This window comes from Porites lutea, chromosome 1, assembly GCF_958299795.1.
Source record: "Porites lutea chromosome 1, jaPorLute2.1, whole genome shotgun sequence".
Classification (NCBI taxonomy): Eukaryota; Metazoa; Cnidaria; class Anthozoa; order Scleractinia; family Poritidae; genus Porites; species Porites lutea.
In genome coordinates, this window is record NC_133201.1 from 3,324,342 (window position 1) to 3,345,685 (window position 21,344).

Below are 21,344 nucleotides of genomic sequence, written 5' to 3' on the forward strand. Positions count from 1 at the left end.
TCGATTGAAAGTGCAAGAGTCTTCGATCACTGTTCGATTAGGACACCGGAGGTGAAAATAAAAGGCTAGAAAGAATTAGATTGCATGATTTTTAACATCGATATGATTCTTATTTGAGCTTTTCAAACCTTTTTGGTAGCACTCAAGGGATACACCGCGAGAATCGTTCAATGGGAACTCTCTGCGATAAATGTCCTTGAATTTCGCTCCGATTGTTTCTTGTTCAGTTGGAGGGCCTACGAGCGCGAACGCAGGTCTGCCCGACTATCAAAAATTGCACACCGTGCACCCAAATTCTGGGGAACACGCGGGAATCAGCCTTCTAAAGTGCAGTGAAGACCGAAACCAGGGAACACTGCCTTCGTGATCACAGTAGTTCCTGTGCCCTGTAAGTATGGAAACTGCGCGCTCTACGATCCCTTTTATACCCTGGCAAATGCTTCAGTGTTATGGGATTTCACTCGGAACCATATACTTTTGCAGAAAGTGTTTAATTTCACGCAAGCAGCCAATGAACATGATTGTTTGGCTCTTGCTCAGCATGAGAAAGGGGTGCGCATGAGTAGTGTTGGGTTCGTAAGCGTGGAAGAGTAGCCTGGTCACGTGCATAAGGTGGCATCTGTGTTTTAACACAACACGCAAATGGCGCTCTCCACGTTATCAAGCTCAGTTTCAGGTTATGATAATTTCTTTGAAGTTGCGCCTTGATGAAACCATTTGGATAATTTCCCCATAAATAAAAAATTAATCCTTGCAAATTGGTTGTATGGCTGTTTCACCTTACCTAAAGGAAATAATTAATGTAGCCGCTACTTTGTTTCAGACTGAACGATGTATCATTATATATTTCTTATGTTTCAGAATCATCGTGGAGGATCTTTATATTTAGCAAGTGGGTTAAAAAACGGATCATTTATAAGGACAATGACATTTTTTTTAAAACGAATAAATATTTTGAGCGAGATTAATTTCTTTTTCCCTACATTCATAAGTATCTCAATAGACCAAAGAATTAAAAGTATAGTTCTCATTTATATATTAATTTTTCATCAGTAGTAATAGTTTATTCTGATTCTGATCGATATTTAGTAAATTCCAAAGGATTTTAACAGATCGATACCACATTCAATTAACCTTGGTTTCCATATGATCTTTAAGGGTTTGGGACTGATGGTCAGGGACACCTTATGATGGAGGACCATGGAGGATAGGTCTACCTCAGGTCGCATTCATATGGACCCATTTGGCCATGGCCTTTGCATTGGTCTCTGGATGATAGGAAGAGTTCAAATCTTGTTCTACTTTCCCGATCATTGCACAAATACATGACGCTGTAGAAGTTTGTCATGGAAACTTAAGTGAGGGACGATCTGCGCTCTATCGGCGACTCACTATTGTTCCTGTTAAAGCACGTATATCATTTAATATTGTCCGTTCATACTTGAGATAAATGCTTTAGTCCCGAAAGTGCACGCTCTCATTGGTTACTTTGGGGTCACATGACATGTAACAATGAAACTGTTTCCCGCCAAAATCTTGAAGCGGGCAACTGACATTTCAAAATCTATTACGTCAGGGGGTTACAATGTACTGCTACCACGTGGGGTGACAACTCTAACAAACGTTGTTGGGGCAGTCCTATGAATAACTCTAAGTCCTCCCGAAAATTTGGCAGACCCTCCCGAATGTTTTGGTGGCGTACCCATGAAATGAACCTTAGTTATTTTTTCGTTTAGAAGAGTCGTCAATGTGTATAATCTGTGATCAAGGATTTTTTGACAGTACTATGATTTTAAAACAGAAGTTCTGTTCTACCGTTTAAGTATATAAAATCGTGTTTTTTTAATAACAGACGAATCCTGCCCTGGTGAGCGCTGAAGGGACGAGCCACTGTGCGTGGTGGGGGGAGGGCTGGGGGCCTGTTTTCCCAGAAAATTTGGAAATCTTGATACTCTGAACGCCATTTCTAGTTTTTATTCATATTTTTATTTTCGAGCTTTCGCGTACAAGTAGTCGATTCTATTTTATATTTCGTGCGGTCTTTGGAAGTTTTCCTGGATATACTCTGTTTGGTGTCATTGAATGAGTATCATAAGAATTCATTTGAAAATTTCAGAAGAGATTTCAACATCGGAATTTCTCCTATCCCGCTCCCATTTTGGCCAGGATTCAGGATTTTCGAGCAAAATCGGAAGAATTCCGACGAGATCAGGATGGTCAGACAGTCTGCACAGACGTACTTCTTTTCATGGCATAGTGAAGCGTTAATAGGTGCAATGTGTACAGAAAATAAACAGCATCTGATTCAAGACCAGCATTATTTTTTTTATAAATAGCAAGTATCGTAATGAAAAAAAATGTTAGCGTGAAATGGCTACATATTAAGGCCGCTGGGGACAACTATCTATGAATAAATTCATAAGGCAAAATTTTGCTTTTGCTACATCTCTTAAAATGCTTTTATATCGAGCCGTGTTTTCATGTAAAATATGATCTGATGTGATGCACTTAAAAGGGGCGAGATTTGTTGAGAAAACATTTGAGAGCTTATTCCCCAGAAGCAGCAATAAGAAACAACTTTGTTGGAATAAATTTGGCCATGATCGTGGCCAGTTTTAATTGAATAATTAGCAAACTACAAACACAACAATAAACCTTTTCGTACATGATTTCTTGTTCATAAATGGGGCCACAAATTACCGTCAGCCTTAAAGAGTGATATTATCTAAGCGACAGGATATAATAAACGTGCAAATCGTTGAAAGGTGGTGAAAATGGGGAGGAGGCGGGAAAACTATTCTGGGGATCTGTTGAATCTGATGGAAAGCAGAGGAAGGAAGAATATCTCGCTAGAACTCTATTTTATGCCGGGCTTGTGACTAGCCTGTGTACAGACCCCCTCCCCTTTCCCCTGAGGAAAAATCGGCTCCTTCTTCAAGTCAATGCTGAGTTCATCTTCGATAGTGAATGCTTATCGGCAAATTCAGGAGATAAAGGATTGTTCAGGTCTGAAGATAATCTCCAAATAGCAGATGTCCGTCGAGTTGTAATTTCTTCTTGCTGCTCTTGCCATGTTTTTAGCAAATAGTTTGCCTACTTCTTCCTCGTGAAAGGAGTGAAATGTTCCGCCATTTTGTAGTCACAACCAAAAGCAACCAAAACAACTCAACCTCGTCCCCAGGTCTTCTCGGTTAACGGTTCAATAATTAAGCAGTTCAGCAATTTTGCTGCATTTCACATATTGCAAAATTCTCCCAAATTTGCTGGTTATCATGAAATATGCGTGGGATTTTAGCCAATCAGAAACGGAGAAATCTTTTAAATGAATAATAACTTAAATTATGAGCTCATCTTTTATCCAGTTATAAATTAATTGTTATGAATATCTCGTAAACATGGTAAACCTCTCAATATCAGTCGTTGTACTTCATGCATACGCTTTAAATAAATGCCCAACAATGAACCCAAGGAGTCCCCCGCGACCTTAACAACCACATGACATCAAAAATCCACCAGATTGAATTTCGAGCAGGAGGCCATCTTTTTTGTGAGACGACTCAAGTCATACAGCTAACAATGGCGCCAACAAACCTAAGTTAAAAGACCAATGGTCGTCTAACTGTGTAACAGAACCGATTTCTTCAATCGACTGTTGCGGTAAGAATTTCGACTCCAGGCTCGAAATCAGAAACGTAAGCAGTGGAGTAGAGAATGTTGCTGTGAAGAATAAAACTTTTTGAGTGTGCACTTTGAAGAAATAGGCCCCTTCCCAGTTCCAAAATCCCTCACTTTCAAAATGGGGCCAAGTACAAACCTTTCTCGTGAAAATGAGTTTTATTTGCATGAGAATGAAAAGTCATTTTCAAATCAAAGGTTGAGCACTTAACCTCGTTTTGATACAGAGGCCCGGGGTAACTCTGAAATGGCGAGACCCTTTTCACTTATACGCACACGCGTGTCGATAGTGTAGGAGTTTGCGCAATAACAGTTCTCAGTACAATTGGAAGAAAAGGGTAGCAGTGAAAAGGCTAGGCTTGACATCGAGAAAAGTGTCGCAAAGTTTGCAGAAATTGATGTTAAACTTTTGCTTTGTCATTCAACCCCACTCAGGGTTAGTGACCCGCTCGTCTTGGGAACGAGATTGCGCTCGTCTTGTGATTTGGACGTCTACGACTGGTCTCGGGTTTTTTCGGTCAGCGGTCACTTCGAACGAGAGCGCGTAGGTACTTCATGTATCGCTTATTATAGTGTACAGGGATATATGAAGTACTTACCCGCAGGCACAGATGGCGGATGCAAACAGCGAAGCAAGATAAGGTATTTAGTTAGAAAAAGGATGAGTTAGAAGGGTAATTTAGTATGTTGATTAATATTGCGTTTGTTATAAAGGGAAAAAGGACGAAATCACCAAGTGTGGCCGATGGAGGAAGTACCGTGAGTTCAAATTATCCGTAATACTTTCTGTGAAATCTATACCTATTCCATATTTTATATCAGTTTCTACTCTCAGGGCGTAACATGCAGATCAAGATCGATCATCGAAAACGTTGTGGATAAGTCGATACAACTCACTATTTGTCGATAATTGTCAATCGAGAAGTTAAATGTGTCGATAAAAGTCGGTAATCACGGAATATTCATTGGAGTCAGAATATTCGTTGGAGTCAGTATTGGTGGTTTTCACAGTCATGCTATCACAAATTGAAATTGAAACCATTCAAATTATGGATAGATGGCGTCAAGAAAAATGCAGTGTTTTAGAAGATCAATCAATAAACAACCTAGCGAAGTCTCAGGCTTGTACAATTCCCCAGTGCTGAGATATTCCTCAAAAAGTTTCCCAGAAATTTATAGAGCTCAGTATGGAAATATCCTATTTGTGCCCCTCTGAAGGACATGAGTATGGCAGATAGAGGATAACAAAAACATCAGGAATTAACTTTTGCCATGAAAACAATAATTATTACATAGTAAGAAAGTCCTGTTCCTAACGAGATAAGAAAATCTTAAAACCTTGTTCATTTTAATTTTGATGACAGCATGTGCAAACCAGTAATTCCAATTACAGAATATGTGGAAATTGTTATTCCAAACAATCTTTGCTCCTCACCCCCACTCCCACCCCTGAGCAAAATAACGGGTTCATTAGCATATTGAGTTCCAAAATAGTTGAGAGTTTTTCCTATAAAAGGCCATTCTATTGTATCAAAAATTTTCTCAAAATCAAGAAACAGAAGTAGTCCAGGAATGTTTTTCTCTTTGGCTTAGCTAATGATGCTTTCTAATAATCGCATGTTTTCACCAATAAATCTGCCTTTTATAAAGCCACTTTGATCACTATTAATTAGATTAGGGGGAAAATGTTTAAGCGGTTAGCAGTTGCCTTGGCCGCAAGTATAGTCACAACGTGTTGATTAGGGTGTTTGATATAACGTTCCAAAAGAGAATTCCAATGGTACAGCTGTGTAAGTATTATTTTCTCCTTCATTGTACCATTTGGTTTTAGACCTCAGGATTGCACCTTTTGTGCAATCTTCAATTATTTTCTCAAACTCAAACTTTCGTTCATTGATTTCTTCTGAGAGGTGTGAAAATTGAGCATCAATGAGATTTCTTTTGTAGAGTTCCTCCTCTAATTTGGTGATTGTTTGTTCAAGCACTGTGTCACGTTGTTTCGTTTGTTGCCTTCTAATCTTGGAATAGGATAGTGATTTCTCATGCACTTTGAGTTTAATCATTTCCCAAAGAAGTGAAGGGTTGACCAAGTCGTCTTCTCTTTATTCATCCCTCGCTTTCTGAATAGTTGCGTTGATTTGGTTAACATTTTTATTTCAGTCAAAAAAGATGTTTTTAGTTTCCAGAGTCCCAGTCCCCTAGAATTCGAGTGCAGTGATAATTTTAATGTTATCATGGAGTGGTATGATTTGTATCCCAGGTAGCAATATGTAATGTTTAATTTACCTTTTACAATATACATGTAAATTCATGAAAATCACAATAAAGTAATGGTTAATAAACAAGCAATAGTGTTTTATCTGGTTTTAATTAAAACATGAGGTGAAGCCAAAAACCTGATAAACCATGAACTGCGAGTTTTTTGAACAGCTTCAAAAATTTCGCGTCAAATCTATCCAATTCTGCTGTTATCTTGATATTCTGGCAAGTTTTCCTTGAAAAAGTAGAATCCAGTTTCAGTCATGATTTTATCAGATTTAAAAACACTCATAAATAGTTTTATAATTTCTTTAGTATTTCCTTCATGAATTGTTAATGAGTTTTTGAAAATGTCTTTAAAATTTTGCACTCAAACTTCCACACCTTGCACACCTGCACACCTGCCTTTGTTTGTCATGACTACTTAAGATCAGTTGTTTTTTGTGACACTAAATTGAATATAACTTGTTAATCTCCTTGAGAAACCAATTTCTCTCGTTTATATTTAATTTAATGGTTCATTCAATTGGCTGTATTCTGGAATAGGATTAAGTGGAAATAGTCGTTCAAAATGATTTGTTTTTGCAAAGCTTTACAAGGCCTGAGTGGCCTACACTTGCTAAATTATACAACATTAAACACATCTTTAATATCTAAGGTGCTTAAAAATGCACAAGACTCCAATTAAAAATCAGATCCAATCCAGCCAATCGAATACACCTTAAAAGCAGGGCCTTAGCGTGTCAACTCCTTGATGGCGTGCATTTTGTTGTGAACTGTGATATTCTTTTATTATTACATGTATGTTAATTAATATTGGTTTTGTCCCTTGTTTAGGCTCAAACAGCAAAGCAATTGAAAAGTGGGAAAGGTCAGCAGCAGGGGAAGGGAAACACACAACAGAAAAGTGGTAAGAAAAAAGGCAAACAAAAGCAGCATCAAGCATCTTCTCTTAGCCTTTCCCTCAAAAGTCACATGAATGTGCTCTAAAAGTTAACTGAATTTTGGAACAAGTTTATTGTTTGATTTAAATTGTAAATTTATTAATGGGAGCCTCGCTTTTAGCCCTGGCTAAATCTATATATTATTTTAGCTTAAGTGTCCCTGGCCCATTTAGTGGTTTGTCCTGCTATTTCTGCTTGACACTTAAATAAAGGTTTTATTATTACTAGTATTATTAAAATTATTTTTGGAATCCCTCAGCATTTCCAAACAAATATAGAATACTCTCAAAAGGCTTGAGTAAGACTTGCTTCAAACATTGAAAATCTGTGAAAATTTCTGATTGTGGTCTATTTAAGATTCTTCCGGGCTGCCAGGCATGTTTTCACTGCAAATATTTATCACATATTGTTTATTTTCATATTCATAGTGAGTTCATAAACACATGAAGTATGACATAAAATACACCAAAGCTTGTTTTTTCTTTGTTGTATTGCAGTTTCTGAGGCAGGTGAGTAGTATGATCAGTGGGGAAGGGGAGTGGGTGCTGATCACAACGTTCCATCTCCGTTTCATCCGAAAACATTCTCTTTCGCTCCAGTCAGCAGTGTACTTTGATACAATTTTCAGTCAGAAGACCTAAAATAGACGCTTCATAGGTCATTAAACTCTTATGTGTTTGTCTTCTTCTTTACGTTTTCCATGTATGCTTGGCTAATTACACCCTCTTCATCACAAAATGTGAAGTTGAATGTATACTCACTCTACCTTTGTAAATTGAGGGTGCTAGGACATTGCCGGCTCTACCGCCTCTGAGTTTCAGTAAAATAATTATTGTTCATAGCTTTCACTTCATAAAACACACTTTTCATTTACGTACATGGTTATTTATGGTATACCATAATCAGGCCTTGGTCTGTCATCATAATTGTCATTAAAGATTAATGTATGTAGGTTTAAAATAGAGAAATTTTAAGAACGCCAATAACCTAAAAAATCACCATTTTTTGCTTTTGTGCCATTTATTTTGCATGCCATGTTAAAGGGAATAATTTATTGGCTAAAAAATAGTTTAGCTCCAAGTTGCAAGTTGGTGTTTGCGTGTGTTAAATCGTTTCATTAGTTTCAAGTCGATAATTCTTTGCCTGCTTTGAATGCTGGGCGTTTCGTTTCTGCTCTTTTAGGATTTCAAATTACCAGCGAGTTCGCCCATGTTTATTTTTGCCAAGCTTGATGGGAAATTATGACGTGATTGCGTGGTTGGACGTTTTAAAAATACAGCATTGCGTCAATTTAGATATATAAAAGTGCTTCTTATAGTTTCTAATTCGTAGTCCGGTTGAAAATGTACAGTTGCAACGAGAAATCTTCATCTGTAGACTCCATATTGAAATATCTGACCGTGCAATGACGTCATAGATTACCGTAAAGTAAACATGGTAATGCCCAAGTGATTTAAACTGAAAACCGGACACTTCGTATTCAAACCACTTACAGAGATATTGACTTAAAACCTCGGGACCAGTTCAAGAGAACCATTAGGTCTACTTTAGAGCGTAAACTGCTTTTCAGCCAAGATTTCCTTTGATAATGGTAACAATTTTTTCTAGGTTATGGGTGACAGCAGAGTAACCGGCACTTACAAACCATTTCCACACCTGGGCCAATTCATAGAGCAAATTTTTCCGGCTGATTCCTACTCAGTTTCTCCCACCCTCCATCGCTTAGCGAGTGAAGGAAATGAGACTGAGCTCATTGACTTGATCAACAATGGAGGTGACGTCAATGAAGAGGACAATGATGGGTTCACAGCTCTTTATCATGCTGTAGATGGAGGGCACGCAAAAGTTATTGAAATCTTATTGCAAAATGGTGCACACGTCATTGGAAAACATAGCCTTTTGCACAATGTCCGAGATTTAAAGTCTGCCCAATTACTATTTCAAGCTAAGGCTAACCTAAATGGTCGTGATAAATTTGGATACTCTCCATTACAAACAGCAATAAGGAAAGGCAAACACGAGCTTGTAGAATTTTTCTTGTCAGTTGGTGCCGATGTTCTATATACCAATGCCAAGGGAGAGACTCCACTTCACACACTCTGTTCATCATTTATGGAAAAGCCACACGACGAAAAACTAACTCAAAAACTGATTGAAATGGGAGCGAATGTAAATTCGAAAGATTCCCAGGGCAGGTCGCCACTACATTTGGCTGTCATGAATTATCACCTCGAGAAAGGACAAACAGTGAACATTCTGATAAAAGCTGGAGCATCTGTAACAGATTTAGATCTGCAGGGAATGAATCCAATTCATCATCTCGTCGAGGAAAACAGACCTCTTTCAGAAGATGATAGCAAGTTGTTCTTAGAATACATCAAACTTCTAGTCATTCATGATAGTGCAGCTAATTCCAAGGATGCCATTGGTCAAACCGTCCTGCATTTAGCAATACCTGCGCGAGCGCCATTGCAAGTTTTGGAATACCTTGTACAAAAAGGATGTGTACCCACCACTGTAGACGGTCGTAAACGCAGTTTACTGCATTGTATTGTAGACCGAGATGGACATGACGTCATTGATATTTTAACCTTCTTATTGGACAAGGAACTTGATATCAATTGTCCTGATACGTGGGGACAGACAGTCTTGCATTATGCTATCGAGAAGGACAAGAAGGAACTTTTTAAAGCGTTAGTTGAACGTGGAGCAGACGTGAACGTGAAAGATTCCGTAGGCAGACAACCATTACATATTGCAGCGGAGAGGGGGTCTGACGTCATTTGCAATTCTCTAATCAAACTAGGGGCAAATATCAACGCACAAGACAAATATCAGTCCACACCACTCCATTTTGCAGCGTGGAGCAACAAGGCTTCTGTTGCAGATGTTTTAATCAAAGCAGGATGTGATGTTGAACTCCGCGATGCATGTGAACAAACAGCGGAAGAGCTGGCGAAATTTTGGTCCAGTCTCGATTTTCTGCAGATAATGCATGACAAAGACGGAAGTTATAAACTTGAATTGGAACAACGAAAGAAACTGTTAGCAAAACATGGCAGCGAGTTTTTGCAGCTTGAAACTTTTCAAGACATCATCAGTCCTAGCGAGGAATCGTTACGAATGTCGGGCACTTTGAATGAATATTTAAACTGCTTAATTTCCACACCGGGAATAGGGACAGTTTTTGAAGATCCCGAAGCGGGAGAAATCCGGGATGTTTTAGACAGATTTGCGACAAATGTGGTAAAGCGTATAGCAGACAATCATCCAAAAATGCGCTGTACTCTGTACCACGCAGGTAGTTCATCAGAAGGAACCAAGACAAAATATCCAGATGAGTTTGACTATGTTGTCTGCCTCGATGAACTGAGTGAAAATATTTATCCAGAACATGAAACCGAGGACATTCGCGAATTTGTTCAACTCTTTCCAGATAGAGAAGCAAATGACAAAGTAAAAGAGGTATTAGAGAAGGGGGTAGATTATGAAGAAACTTCATCATCAGTGTCAAATTACACTCAAATCTTTCTGAAAAATCACACAAGCTACGAGTACTCAGAGTTTACTGAAGACCTGGGACCGAAAGCGATTTCAAATTGCATGATGTTTAATCTATTCGCACAGCAACTATCCAATATCGTTTTCGATGAAAGGTTCCCAAAAGATGAACGCTTGGTAATGAAGGACGTCACCAATGACCCCAAGTTCTTCCTTTTGTGGAAAGGATCGAGATATAAAACTCTGGCAATCGAAGTTGATTTTGTCCCCGCAGTTCGTCTTCCTTCTTGGCCAGACAATTTTCGAATCCAGTCTCCACTCCTTGTTCCAGATTTTTTACAGCTTCCCTGTCTCGCTGTTCCAAAACTGACGAGTCAAGACGATGACGGACTTTGGAGATGTTCTCTGTGTCTTGTTGAGACTGCTATTATGAAAAGATGCCTTCATCGAATTCGAAATAGCTACATAGCTGCCAAGTCGCTGATCAGCTCTGCTATTTGTCCCTTTGTTAGCTTTGAGGAGTATAGAGACGCGAAGATGCAGTATGTAAGTGAACATGACAGTTTGTCTTCCAATGAGGACCCTGTTCTGTTTGAAACCGTCGAAGGTATTTTGCCATCATATATACTAAAAATGGCCCTCTTCTACTCCATAGAAGAAAAAGCAACGAAGGATGGAGTGGAAACTGTCTTTCGTGAATTCGAGCAATACACTCAACGGTCAGAAAATGCTTCGGATGTTGCGTCGAATGAAGAACCTGACCCAGAAATAGTTAAGGACATATTCATGAAATGTAATGATTGGCTTTCGAATCAGTTTGTTCCATCGTTTTTTAACCCACGACAAAATGTAATGGGATCAATGATGCTGGAAGAAAATGGTGTTAAAGCGCAGATGTTTTTAAAGTATATTTTGAAACTTTTAAACGAAAAGTGGTGAGTTTTTAACACGCCCGCTGTGGAACGAATGTTGAGGTACTACTCATTGTGGCCAATAGTTACTACAAAGAACTTGTCTCCGAGAAAATGAAATGAATTGTTGTAATTCTGTGGACTCTAAGAAAGGAATTGCAGACAGCAGTCAGGTTCGATATATTCACTATCATGTGATGACAGACCAACCATATACTACGATTGATTGTAAAACAAAAATGAGCAAGTGAACTGTTTTCTTTTTTAAAAACCTACGAATGCTGCATTGTTCATAGATAGATATTGTAAAAACGAATTGTAAAGCAGCGATTAAACCGTAGGCGTTGTAGTCTTATATTGGAGGAGAATGATCGGGTTACGTCTCACTCTACAAACTCTCTACTAACAAATCAAATATATTCAGTCCTTCATCTCAGCTCCTTCTGCTGGCCATCACAGATATTATTTCTAGATGTTGCTCTTTTCGATTTATTCCAGAGGCGCCTACCAAGCATTTCTAAGTCATAATTTCTTGGCTGAGCTCCGATCCCATGGCCTTAATAAAATCACTTTAAGAGCTAACGTGGCTACACCGAAATCGACTTCTTCCATGACATCTTATCATGTAAGAAGGCAACGAGTCTCTGAAAAAAGAAAATAATCAAAATCATACAAGAGCAACAAAACTTATTAAGGAAAATCAAGTTTTGTAGACGTGAGCATGTTGCTCTCGTAAGATTTTGTTTATTTAACTTTTTAAGAAGCTTTTTGCCTTTCTACGCATCAAATTTTAAAGAAATCTCACGACAGAATTTAGGAAATATTCTCTTCCTAAACTTCAAACCTGGCTTTTTGATGGGCCTCTAACTGTATTAGTGGAACCTTCACAGGTATTCAAATTGTCCGATCCTTGCGATCAATATTTTGACTAAATTGATTGTAGCACAATGAGAGAGGGAGGGAAGGAGCGTTGCTTGATGACCCAAATAACGACTACGTGAGACAGTTTTACTTTCTAGGCAATACATCAGTTGGTTTTGCATTGCTTCGCTACGCGATTGGCTTACATGTAAAAAAAACTGGCGCAACTTTCTCACCCAAAACCAATCTTAACTTGATATCACACACATTTTTCCACGATTTGCGTCAGTTTGAGTCTTGATTGGTCCATTGAATTGCTTAATGTGTTGTTTGTGATCGGCCAGAGTGATTTCTTTGGTTTTGGTTTTACGTCACTCAACTGAAAACTACTCAATGTCAATGCAATCACAAAACAAAGATTACCACTGGGTTAATCATCAGATGATTGAAAATAGTGTTTGGTGCCCATGCTAACTACTCAATAGAGCCAAAGGCCAACATATAGGATACTTCCAACCTTAGATTTGAAGACCAGTAACAACAAAAGATCAAACTAAATCAATTAATTAACAATGAAATTACACAACATTATGCTACTACATGAGAAATTTCTGCAATTTGATTGGCTTAGAGCAGTGGTATTTCAGCTTAATTTGAAATACCTACATGTGAAAATTACAAACCTTCTAAGGGTAGTAGTATAAACAATTAATAGCATGATTTGTACGTGATATTTGGCATAAATTCCACTCGTGATATTTCAAAATTGTCTCAAATTTCACTCGCCTAACGGCTCGTGAAATTACGTATAACAATTTTGAAATATCACTACAAATCATGCTATTACCTATACAAATATTACCAGAAATGGTTAATTCCTTTACCAGGTATTGCTATTATATTACTAGTTATAGCTCTCGCTAGTCCCAACGACCAATTACCTTTTAGCGCGCGCAGTTCAATTTGTTTAGAAATTTCTATGAATGAGCCTAATTTACGAGAAAGCAGCCTGCATGTGTTGTGGTTGTTTTGTTGTTGTGTCGTTTCGGTTGTGTTGGAATAACCACGGGACTCACAAACACGCACACGGCTCGTAGATTCTCTGTTCTGTATCACGTGTTCGCTCGAAAACAATGTTCTGTATGTCGTCATAATTGTTACCTTACATTACCTTATGTTACATCGCTTCGAGATTCTTTCTGGGCTTGAAACTTTCACGCGCGGCTTTATTATGCTGCCGCCTCGCAACCTCGCGTCTTCGGTCGGCTGTTGTTGGCAATTAGCTTTGCTCCCCAGAGGTCAAATAAACAAAGTTGATTTGCAAGTAACAAATACGATTTGGGACTAAAATCCACTGTGATTGGGAACAAGTTGTTGTTACTATCCTGTGTAACCTGCGTGATGGGGATCTGATGTCCAATAGAGTTTATGGGATTTTTCACTAAGAAACATAAACGTTTCCCGCACTTCACTTCAGTGCGTACAAACAATAGTACCAGATTGAGGTTGGGGTGGACATTTTCATAAATTATTTTCGTCCTCAGTGAGCTAGACCGACTTGGCATCATTGCTTGTTGGAATGCAGGAAAGATATATTTAAGTTGCCAATTTTGGTTTATTGACCACATTCTCTATCCCCACCCTTGGGTCAAAAAAGTGGTCTGTTTGCTGTCTTGTTTAGGTCTTTCGTTTTAGAGTGGTTTTCAATTAAGTGTCCTAAAACCAAAACCAAAGTAATTTCATAGCCAATCAGCGCACGTGCGCAAGCAATTCCACCCTTCACCCAATCACGAATCGAAGTAATTCCCAACTTGCATGTGAAAGAATGGCACAAAAGCAGGATGTGGCTAAGAATGGCATATCAAGCAAAGTAAAGATGGTAAGCTGATAGCCACAAAATGAGCACTAAGGCGACATCGGTAGAACAGCACTAGGCTTTTTGTTTCTACCTGAAAGGTTGAGCCAAAGTGTTAGCAACCACGGACAGCTGTTTCGGTCTTGTTAGACTTCGTCAGCGAGGCATAGCTACCACAATGACTCAAGAAAGGTTCCCAGAGAAACAAAGTCAAGTGAAATAATGGCACAAAAGTGAAAGTGAAGACTGAAGACTGAAACTGCTGTCCGGCTGCGGGAAGTCCTTAAACAAACTTTGAATAATAGAAGACTAAAAAACGCCGATCAGAGCAGCTTTACTTTAACCGCTCACGAAAATACTTAGAATTTATTTCTTTTTTAAATGCATTCAGTAATAAAATGTACTGAATTCTATCTAAAAGCACTTTGACGATAAAAGAGGCGCGTCTCTAAACGTTTAAAAAAACTGACGCATATTGAACCTCGATCGCATTCAAACGATGGTCAGCATATTTTTTGTTCCTCTCTTTTATGTTGTACCAAGCTTAATACCTCAATACTTGCCTTAATTCATACTATGGACTCCGCACGACTAGGCTAAGTTTTAATTGTTTAGTGAGAAGACAAGGAGACTAACAAAATCGTGCGCCGTTACTAAGATCAATTCTAGTCTCATGTTTCTATTTTACCTCGTGTTGATTAAAAATAATAATAATGAATAATATTGATTAGTAATAATAACGATTAATAATGGTTTAATGCCAGCGTATTCACGTAAGCGGCTCTTCATATGAACGTACTAAAACTACTGGCTAAAATATTACAAGGATCACTTAAGATAATATTCATAGCTATATGGTATTTACCATTATGCAAATAAAAATGAAAAATGGAAAAAATATATTTTAAAAAATCCGCTTTGTCGACTTGCATAGAAGTTGACCAAGTTTGGAGCCTTTTTGTCAAAATATTATGCTAAAATGTTCATAATGGTATTGATGTTTGCTATTATGTGTGACGGTGTAGGTTAACAAATGAAATGCACCTGACACAATCAAAAGTATCAATTATTCATTACGGAACTGTGACCGTTTAACCTACAGATATGGATCAAAAAAGCCTTATGACCAGCTTAAAATACTATTCTAAGTAACTGATTATCAAATTGTATTTTCTTTGGAGAAAAATCTCTCTTAATCTTATGGGTAAAACTAAAACACCGTTTAAAAAGTGTAAAAGGGATCAAATTTAAGAGTTTTGAGTGTTGATGAAGCAGCTTATATGAAAGTCAACATATTGCTGTTTTAGTGTTTATCATTTTATTCACAGTTAATAGGGAACGCATTAAGGAAATAAAAGCGAGAACTTCCTTCGCAACTTTGCACAAACATAAAACCGTTCTATACATACAGATTTTGCTCTAAAATCTTCGTCTATATTTGACAAACAATACATCAGTTAATGTTGAATAGTCAAATAAAAATATGTTGCGAAAACATCGACTTAAAGAGTCTAGTTTCGATAGAAAGTGCAAGAGTCTTCGATCACTGTTCGATTAGGACACCGGAGGTGAAAATAAAAGACGAGAAAGAATTAGATTGCATGATTTTTAACATCGATATGATTCTTATTTGAGCTTTATAAACCTTTTTTAAAGCACTTGAGGGATAAACCGCGAGAATCGTTCAATGGGAACTCTCTGCGATAAATGTCCTTGAATTTCGCTCCGATTGTTTCTTAATGTCTGAAGGGCCTACGAGCGCGAACGCTCGTCTGCCCGACTATCAAAAATTGCACACCGTGCACCCAAATTCTGGGGAACACGCGGGAATCAGCCTTCTAAAGTGCAGTGAAGACCGAAACCAGGGAACACTGCCTTCGTGATCACAGTAGTTCCTGTGCCCTGTAAGTATGGAGACTGCGCGCCCTGCGATGCCTTTTCTACCCTGGCAAATGCTCCAGTGTTATGGGATTTCACTCAGAACCATATAATTTTGCAGAAAGTCTTTAATTTCACGCAAGCAGCCAATGAACATGATTGTTTTGCTCTTGCTCAGCATGAGAAAGGGGTGCGCATGAGTAGTGTTGGGTTCGTAAGCGTGGAAGAGTAGCCTGGTCACGTTCATAAAGTGGCATCTGTGTTTTAACACAACACGCAAAGACGTTATCAAGCTCAATTTCAGGTTATGATGATTTCTTTGAAGTTATGCCTTGATGAAACCATTTGGATAATTTCTCCATAAATAAAAAATTAATCCTTGCAAATTGGCCTATGTGGCTGCTTCGCCTTTACCTAACGGCAACACTGTTGAATTAATTAGCCGCTACATATCAACTTTAAGGTGGCTCGACTGGATTTTTTGGGGAGGACACCTACCATGTTTGAGCATTAACTATGTCGCCATAATTAAAGATATGGGAAAAAGGTTACCACAACTGTATTATTTAAAGACGAAAATATCTTATGATCTGGGTTTTATTGCAATCAGAGTGGCCATGGCAACGTAACGACGCCATTACCTTTTTTATTTATCCTTTGTGTTTCTCTGTACCAGGAGGTTTAATTTTTAAGAAATCGCTGAAGGGAATTTGTACCTGCTATAATTGCCTTAATTATGGAGAAGTTTGAACAAATTCTATGAGAGCGTTTTCGAAATATTTTGAAACGAAATTCTAAACGTCATAAAAACAGTGAAATAGCATGCTATCCACACAATTAGCTCATTTTTAAAAAAATGATAAACTTTGGCTGCGCGGCTTCATCTCATAGTAGTTTGATTCCATTCAAAACTGCGTACAAGAAAAGAGGGAAATTGCTCTGGGCAATCGCGAGTAAGAAGAATTTTATTAACTTGCATTCAGCTGCTTTTGTCACAGTTTTTGCACGTAATTTGGTCCACGCCTACAAATTTCGCATTTTTCAAAAAACCGCTCGATAAATGTTTTTATAAATTTGACAATCCTGAGATTAATTGCCAATAAATATACCCTGCAAGTTTCAAGAACATTGAAAACAGGGAAGGCTTTTAAATAGGGCCTTAGATATAACCAATTTTTTCCCCAGATTTTGTGTTTACTAGTGGGCGTCCTCATTATTCACTGGCATTGATTTCAAGTTCCATATGCAAGTGCGCAGAGTTTCTCTGCGCCGGAGCAGCCAAAATCTGGCTATTTGGGCCTCACAGCGCATGCTCTTTGATCCAACTAAAACGTTTTGCTTCAGTTTTATATCTACTTCATCGCGAAAGTCCTGTGCTGCTTCGGTATTAGAACTGAAGAAATTCAGTTAACGGCCTTGAGGAATTTTCAGGTATCCAAGGCTATTGTGGTAGCTGCTAAGAAAATTCCGTTAAACGTTCCCAATCACAGATTTGAGACTTGAAGTTTGCATGTGCTTGACAATTGATCTATAAATATCTAGTCGCATTGTACACTCATCACTTTAGAGAACGATTTACTTTTTCTGTTCTTTTTTTTCTTTGCAAGTCTGTTTTTGGGCAATTTACGAAATGAAGCTCAAGTTTTCATTCATACTCGGCTACTTCGTGTGAATACGATAACGTAGAAGTCAGAGAAAAATCAGTAAAGTGTTATGCTTCTTAAATTATAGCTGGCAAAGATGTCGGTGTATTTTTGTTTGATTTTTTCACATTCAAATCTTTTTCTGGTTCAATTTTCGATATGTAGCTAAGCTATTTTATTTGAAAATTGGAAAATCCAGTAATTCTGCCTAACTAGTCGTGCAAATGTTGTTTCGGAATCGCTGAAATCAAGAATCGGCCGGTCTTGTTTACGTCAACATTTCTAGGGAAAAACCCGCTCACACGCCAGAGACGCCGCACGTTCAACCGCTCTCGTGCAAACTTGAATGGACCAATCAGAAACACTTTTATTATTTTTTGCTGAAACCAGTCAGAGACAATCTTGCTCCAAGGTTCCCTAGAGCTCTTGAACTCTCTCCTCTATACATGCACTGAAGAGCTCTGGGTCGAGATTGAAATTGATACCCTTTTCACTTTCATAATACGCATGCGCAAAAGTGTCTATAGTGTAGGAGTTTGCGCAATAACAGTTCTCAGTACAATTGGACGAAAAGGGTAGCAGTGAAAAGGCTGACATCCCACAATAGCTTGTGTCACCTGAGCCTATTAAAGTCAGAAAATCGAGAAGTCTTGCCATACTTACAATGCACTGGAGCTACTGTGATCACGAAGGCAGTTCTCCCGGAGCAAAGCCACCACACAGTACACAAACAGGCTAAGCTCTGTGCGTCTCCCACGCGTGTGCCGGGTGGCGTGGTGCAAAATTTTTGTTAGTTGGGCAGACCTGCGTTCGCGCTTGTAGCCCCTAACATTTTCAACTACAGCGAGAATTAACGGAAAGAAGAAAAGACTGTCACCACAATCGGACACAAGCACCATTGAAATAACAACACACAAAAACGTTTCGAAGGAGTGCGTCAGAAAATAAATGCAAAGCTTGTTGACTGTTAGAATTGGAACGAATAAGGCTGCCCAAACATCCTATTCTTGTAGCGTAAAACGCACCACGCACACTTATTATCAATAGAGTGTAGTGCGATGATATAATATCTAAACGAGTATGGTGATAACTAGAAGATGAAGGTCGAAACAGCTTTCTCAAGGATCTGTTCTTGGCGCGAGAAAGATTACAAAATCCTAAAGGAAAAGAAAATGAAGAGACCCGGCTTCATAGCCATACTTTTTATTGGCAAGCTGCGTTGTTCATTTTTCCATTCTAATTGTCAGCTTCATTGAGGCTTTCACGAAATTCGAATGATACATCTATATGAACTCGTAAATCACCTTCACTTCCTTTTTAAGGCTTACTTTTTTTCATTTATTTTACAGTCTCGCCTTCTTTCTTTTCATTTTCTCGACTTTCTTTTTCTTACCCTGTATATCCACCAAAACACGTACCGAAACACAATATAAAGCTGAAAATTAATATGAGCTTCTTGTTTTCCATTTATTCGGCCCAGTGAGTTGACTTCTCTGTTTGCTTTACTCAAATAAAGAGCAATCTATCTTCAAAAGACTCAGCAATAGTTCATAAATTCTCCAGTCTGTCTTATGGAACAAAACCCCGTTTTTCGTTCTAGAAATGAAAGATTCATATTATGCACGACTGCTATATATCAACTGGTTAAAGAAGCCAGGGTTTTTTTTAGCATTACACTTGATACAAGTGCGAAGTAAATGACACTTTTTGTGGAGAATCGGTCGAACCGCTGAAATAACAAACTGTCTTGATGGGCAGGTTTCTATCTTAATGTAGAAAAAGCAAATATTCGCTCTAAATTTTGCAAAATTCATAAAACAGACAAAGGCACAATATTTTCACGCGCTTCCTTTAAGTAAATGACAAAACACAAGCCGCAAAGTTTTGAAATTAAAAATCGCTCTTCCTCTCTAAATTTTTTAAACGCAACACCATTTTGAGTGAGAGGGATGTTTCTGTCCACTTTCGTTTTTTTGGCGCGGGGTTAGGGGAGGCATCAGTCCAAGATTATCCTATGTTTACTATTTCGCAGTTGCTAGTAAGCTTGCTGTTGCCCTCGCTGACAACATTTTATTAAACGGTGCCATGAATGCACTAACAAATTGAAATATATAATACAAAGAGAAATATGTATCAAAAGTAAGTTCAGTTTGATCGTCCGGGTGAATATAGTCGTGAATACGACTGTGTTGTTGACAGTGACCGACGTTTCGACAACCTGTGCGGTAGTCAAACTCAACCTACTTTTGAAATGACTCCTGGGTTCAAACCTTTCACAGAAATATGTTTATAGTAATTATCGCACTGAAGCTACGGAAATCTATTTACAAGGCCTTATAAGGTTGCATGTTTTGATTAGCACAAAGTTAAAGGATTTTTTGTCTCTCAGGTTATTTTTCAGTTATTGTTTTCACCATTTAAAATCAAGATGAGGCCAAGTACAGTGGAGCCTAGAGGAAAAGCTAACAAGGGGTGGATTCAGGGGTGAATTCACCCCTCTCCGTGTATGATCGCATGTTTTAACGATTAAGGGGCGAGGTAAAGAACGCTTGTGATTACCTGCCTTTGCTGTCTTTTTTTATATTAATTACGCGCGTTTTTATTATGTATGCTCTTTTGCGCGTCATTAAAATTAGAGAAAACAATTTTAATTTATCTTTTTGCGAAATTTAGGTTTTTCATTTTTCATTATTTCATTACCCAATTTAAATCCGTCCTCGAGGACCCTTCAATACTTTCAGCAGCCGAAGTGTCCTCAATTTCCCTGTCAATTATAACTTGACTAGGCCTATGAAACAGGTCAGTTTTCTGACGGATTGCTTGCTTGGGCGGCTACAATTTGTGATCCTCGTTGATATTTTTTTTGTTTTTCCACCTACACTGAGACTGGTCCGTGATTGAAACATTAGTGAAGCGTATTGTGGAGGAAATTAGAAGCGCGCATATACATGCAAAAGGTTTATGAGGGTAGTTTTATACAGCATTCCTACGCAACAAAGAAAATAAAGCACGATTTATAAAAAGCCTTAACCTAATTGAAATGCGCAATAGAAGGAATTGAAGGAATATTTCCCTATGTTTGCTTAATTTTGACACGATTGATAACTTCAAGTTGTATCAGTTGTCTTTTCACCTACGCTAAAATTACAGCTGCTTTTAAGTTTGCAGTCGTGAGCATTTATCATCATGGCACGCCGCACCAACTACAGCTCTACCAGATCTAATACTAAACAGTTTTAGGATTGATCAAATCATCATCCAATTCGCTGATCCGTTATGTTCGGATCCGTGAAAAGTTCCTGGAAGTTAATAAACGAACGAACTATCGGATAGGCTAAACACAAATATACAATCCACGTAATAATCAGCGTCGTAAGAATATAGTGTGAAAGCTCAGTGACAACAAAAAGGATCGTTCTTGTATGAACTTAAAATCCGCGAGTAAAATCTCGACTGTTTCAACTTTGGTTAAATGGTAGAGTCAACGCACACATGTGAAAGCTGTCACATTATACCAGAAAATGTCAACAAAGAAGTTTATTAACTTTACTTTCATTTAGTTTAAATATGTCAAGAACGGGCTTCTTTTTCCGATTCTACGCTTTGTTATCCGGCTCGAACAATGTATATATTTCCGCTATTGATTCAATGAACTATTCTGTACACAGAATTCAGAAATCTATCATGACAAACGGAAGCTTGAAGAACTCGCTTTGAGGAGAGTCTTTGGTAGAGTAACTCGAGCTTGAGTCTACAAAACTGTCAAACCGAACAATTCAGACAGTCATATTTGTTAAGAACACGGTATTTTAAATTT

General features: G+C 38.2%; 1 protein-coding gene and 3 non-coding genes across 9 annotated transcripts; 2 read left to right on the forward strand and 2 right to left on the reverse strand.

The window, feature by feature from the left end:
• Nucleotides 1–230: 230 nt before the first annotated feature.
• Nucleotides 231–396, reverse strand: LOC140924342 (U1 spliceosomal RNA). Its single transcript, XR_012164249.1, has one exon. It is a non-coding gene; the product is annotated as a U1 spliceosomal RNA (small nuclear RNA).
• Nucleotides 397–4,265: 3,869 nt separating this feature from the next.
• LOC140942604 (uncharacterized) lies at nucleotides 4,266–11,892 on the forward strand. Of its 6 annotated transcripts, none has more exons than XM_073391528.1 (4): nucleotides 4,279–4,317; nucleotides 6,772–6,844; nucleotides 7,307–7,387; nucleotides 8,487–11,892. In XM_073391528.1, the coding sequence occupies exons 3-4, from the start codon at nucleotides 7,322–7,324 to the stop codon at nucleotides 11,316–11,318; spliced, it is 2,898 nt and encodes a 965-aa protein (XP_073247629.1). In that variant the 5' UTR covers nucleotides 4,279–4,317; nucleotides 6,772–6,844; nucleotides 7,307–7,321; the 3' UTR covers nucleotides 11,319–11,892. The 6 variants fall into 6 exon arrangements, with proteins under 6 accessions (XP_073247664.1, XP_073247629.1, XP_073247638.1 ...); XM_073391537.1 differs by having other exon boundaries at nucleotides 4,287–4,434; XM_073391545.1 differs by lacking the exon at nucleotides 4,279–4,317 and adding an exon at nucleotides 5,836–5,935.
• Nucleotides 11,893–15,752: 3,860 nt separating this feature from the next.
• Nucleotides 15,753–15,918, reverse strand: LOC140924410 (U1 spliceosomal RNA). The gene has a single exon (XR_012164279.1). It is a non-coding gene; the product is annotated as a U1 spliceosomal RNA (small nuclear RNA).
• Nucleotides 15,919–18,182: 2,264 nt separating this feature from the next.
• LOC140924222 (U1 spliceosomal RNA) lies at nucleotides 18,183–18,354 on the forward strand. Its single transcript, XR_012164214.1, has one exon. It is a non-coding gene; the product is annotated as a U1 spliceosomal RNA (small nuclear RNA).
• Nucleotides 18,355–21,344: the final 2,990 nt, after the last annotated feature.

Excerpts from the sequence above, each read along its gene's own strand:
- LOC140942604 (XM_073391528.1), top strand. The coding sequence starts at position 7,322 with ATGAAGTATGACATAAAATACACCAAAGCTTGTTTTTTCTTTGTTGTA. Across the intron at positions 7,388-8,486 it reads TATTGCAGTTTCTGAGGCAG|GTTATGGGTGACAGCAGAGT; the intron begins GTGAGTAGTATG and ends AATTTTTTCTAG.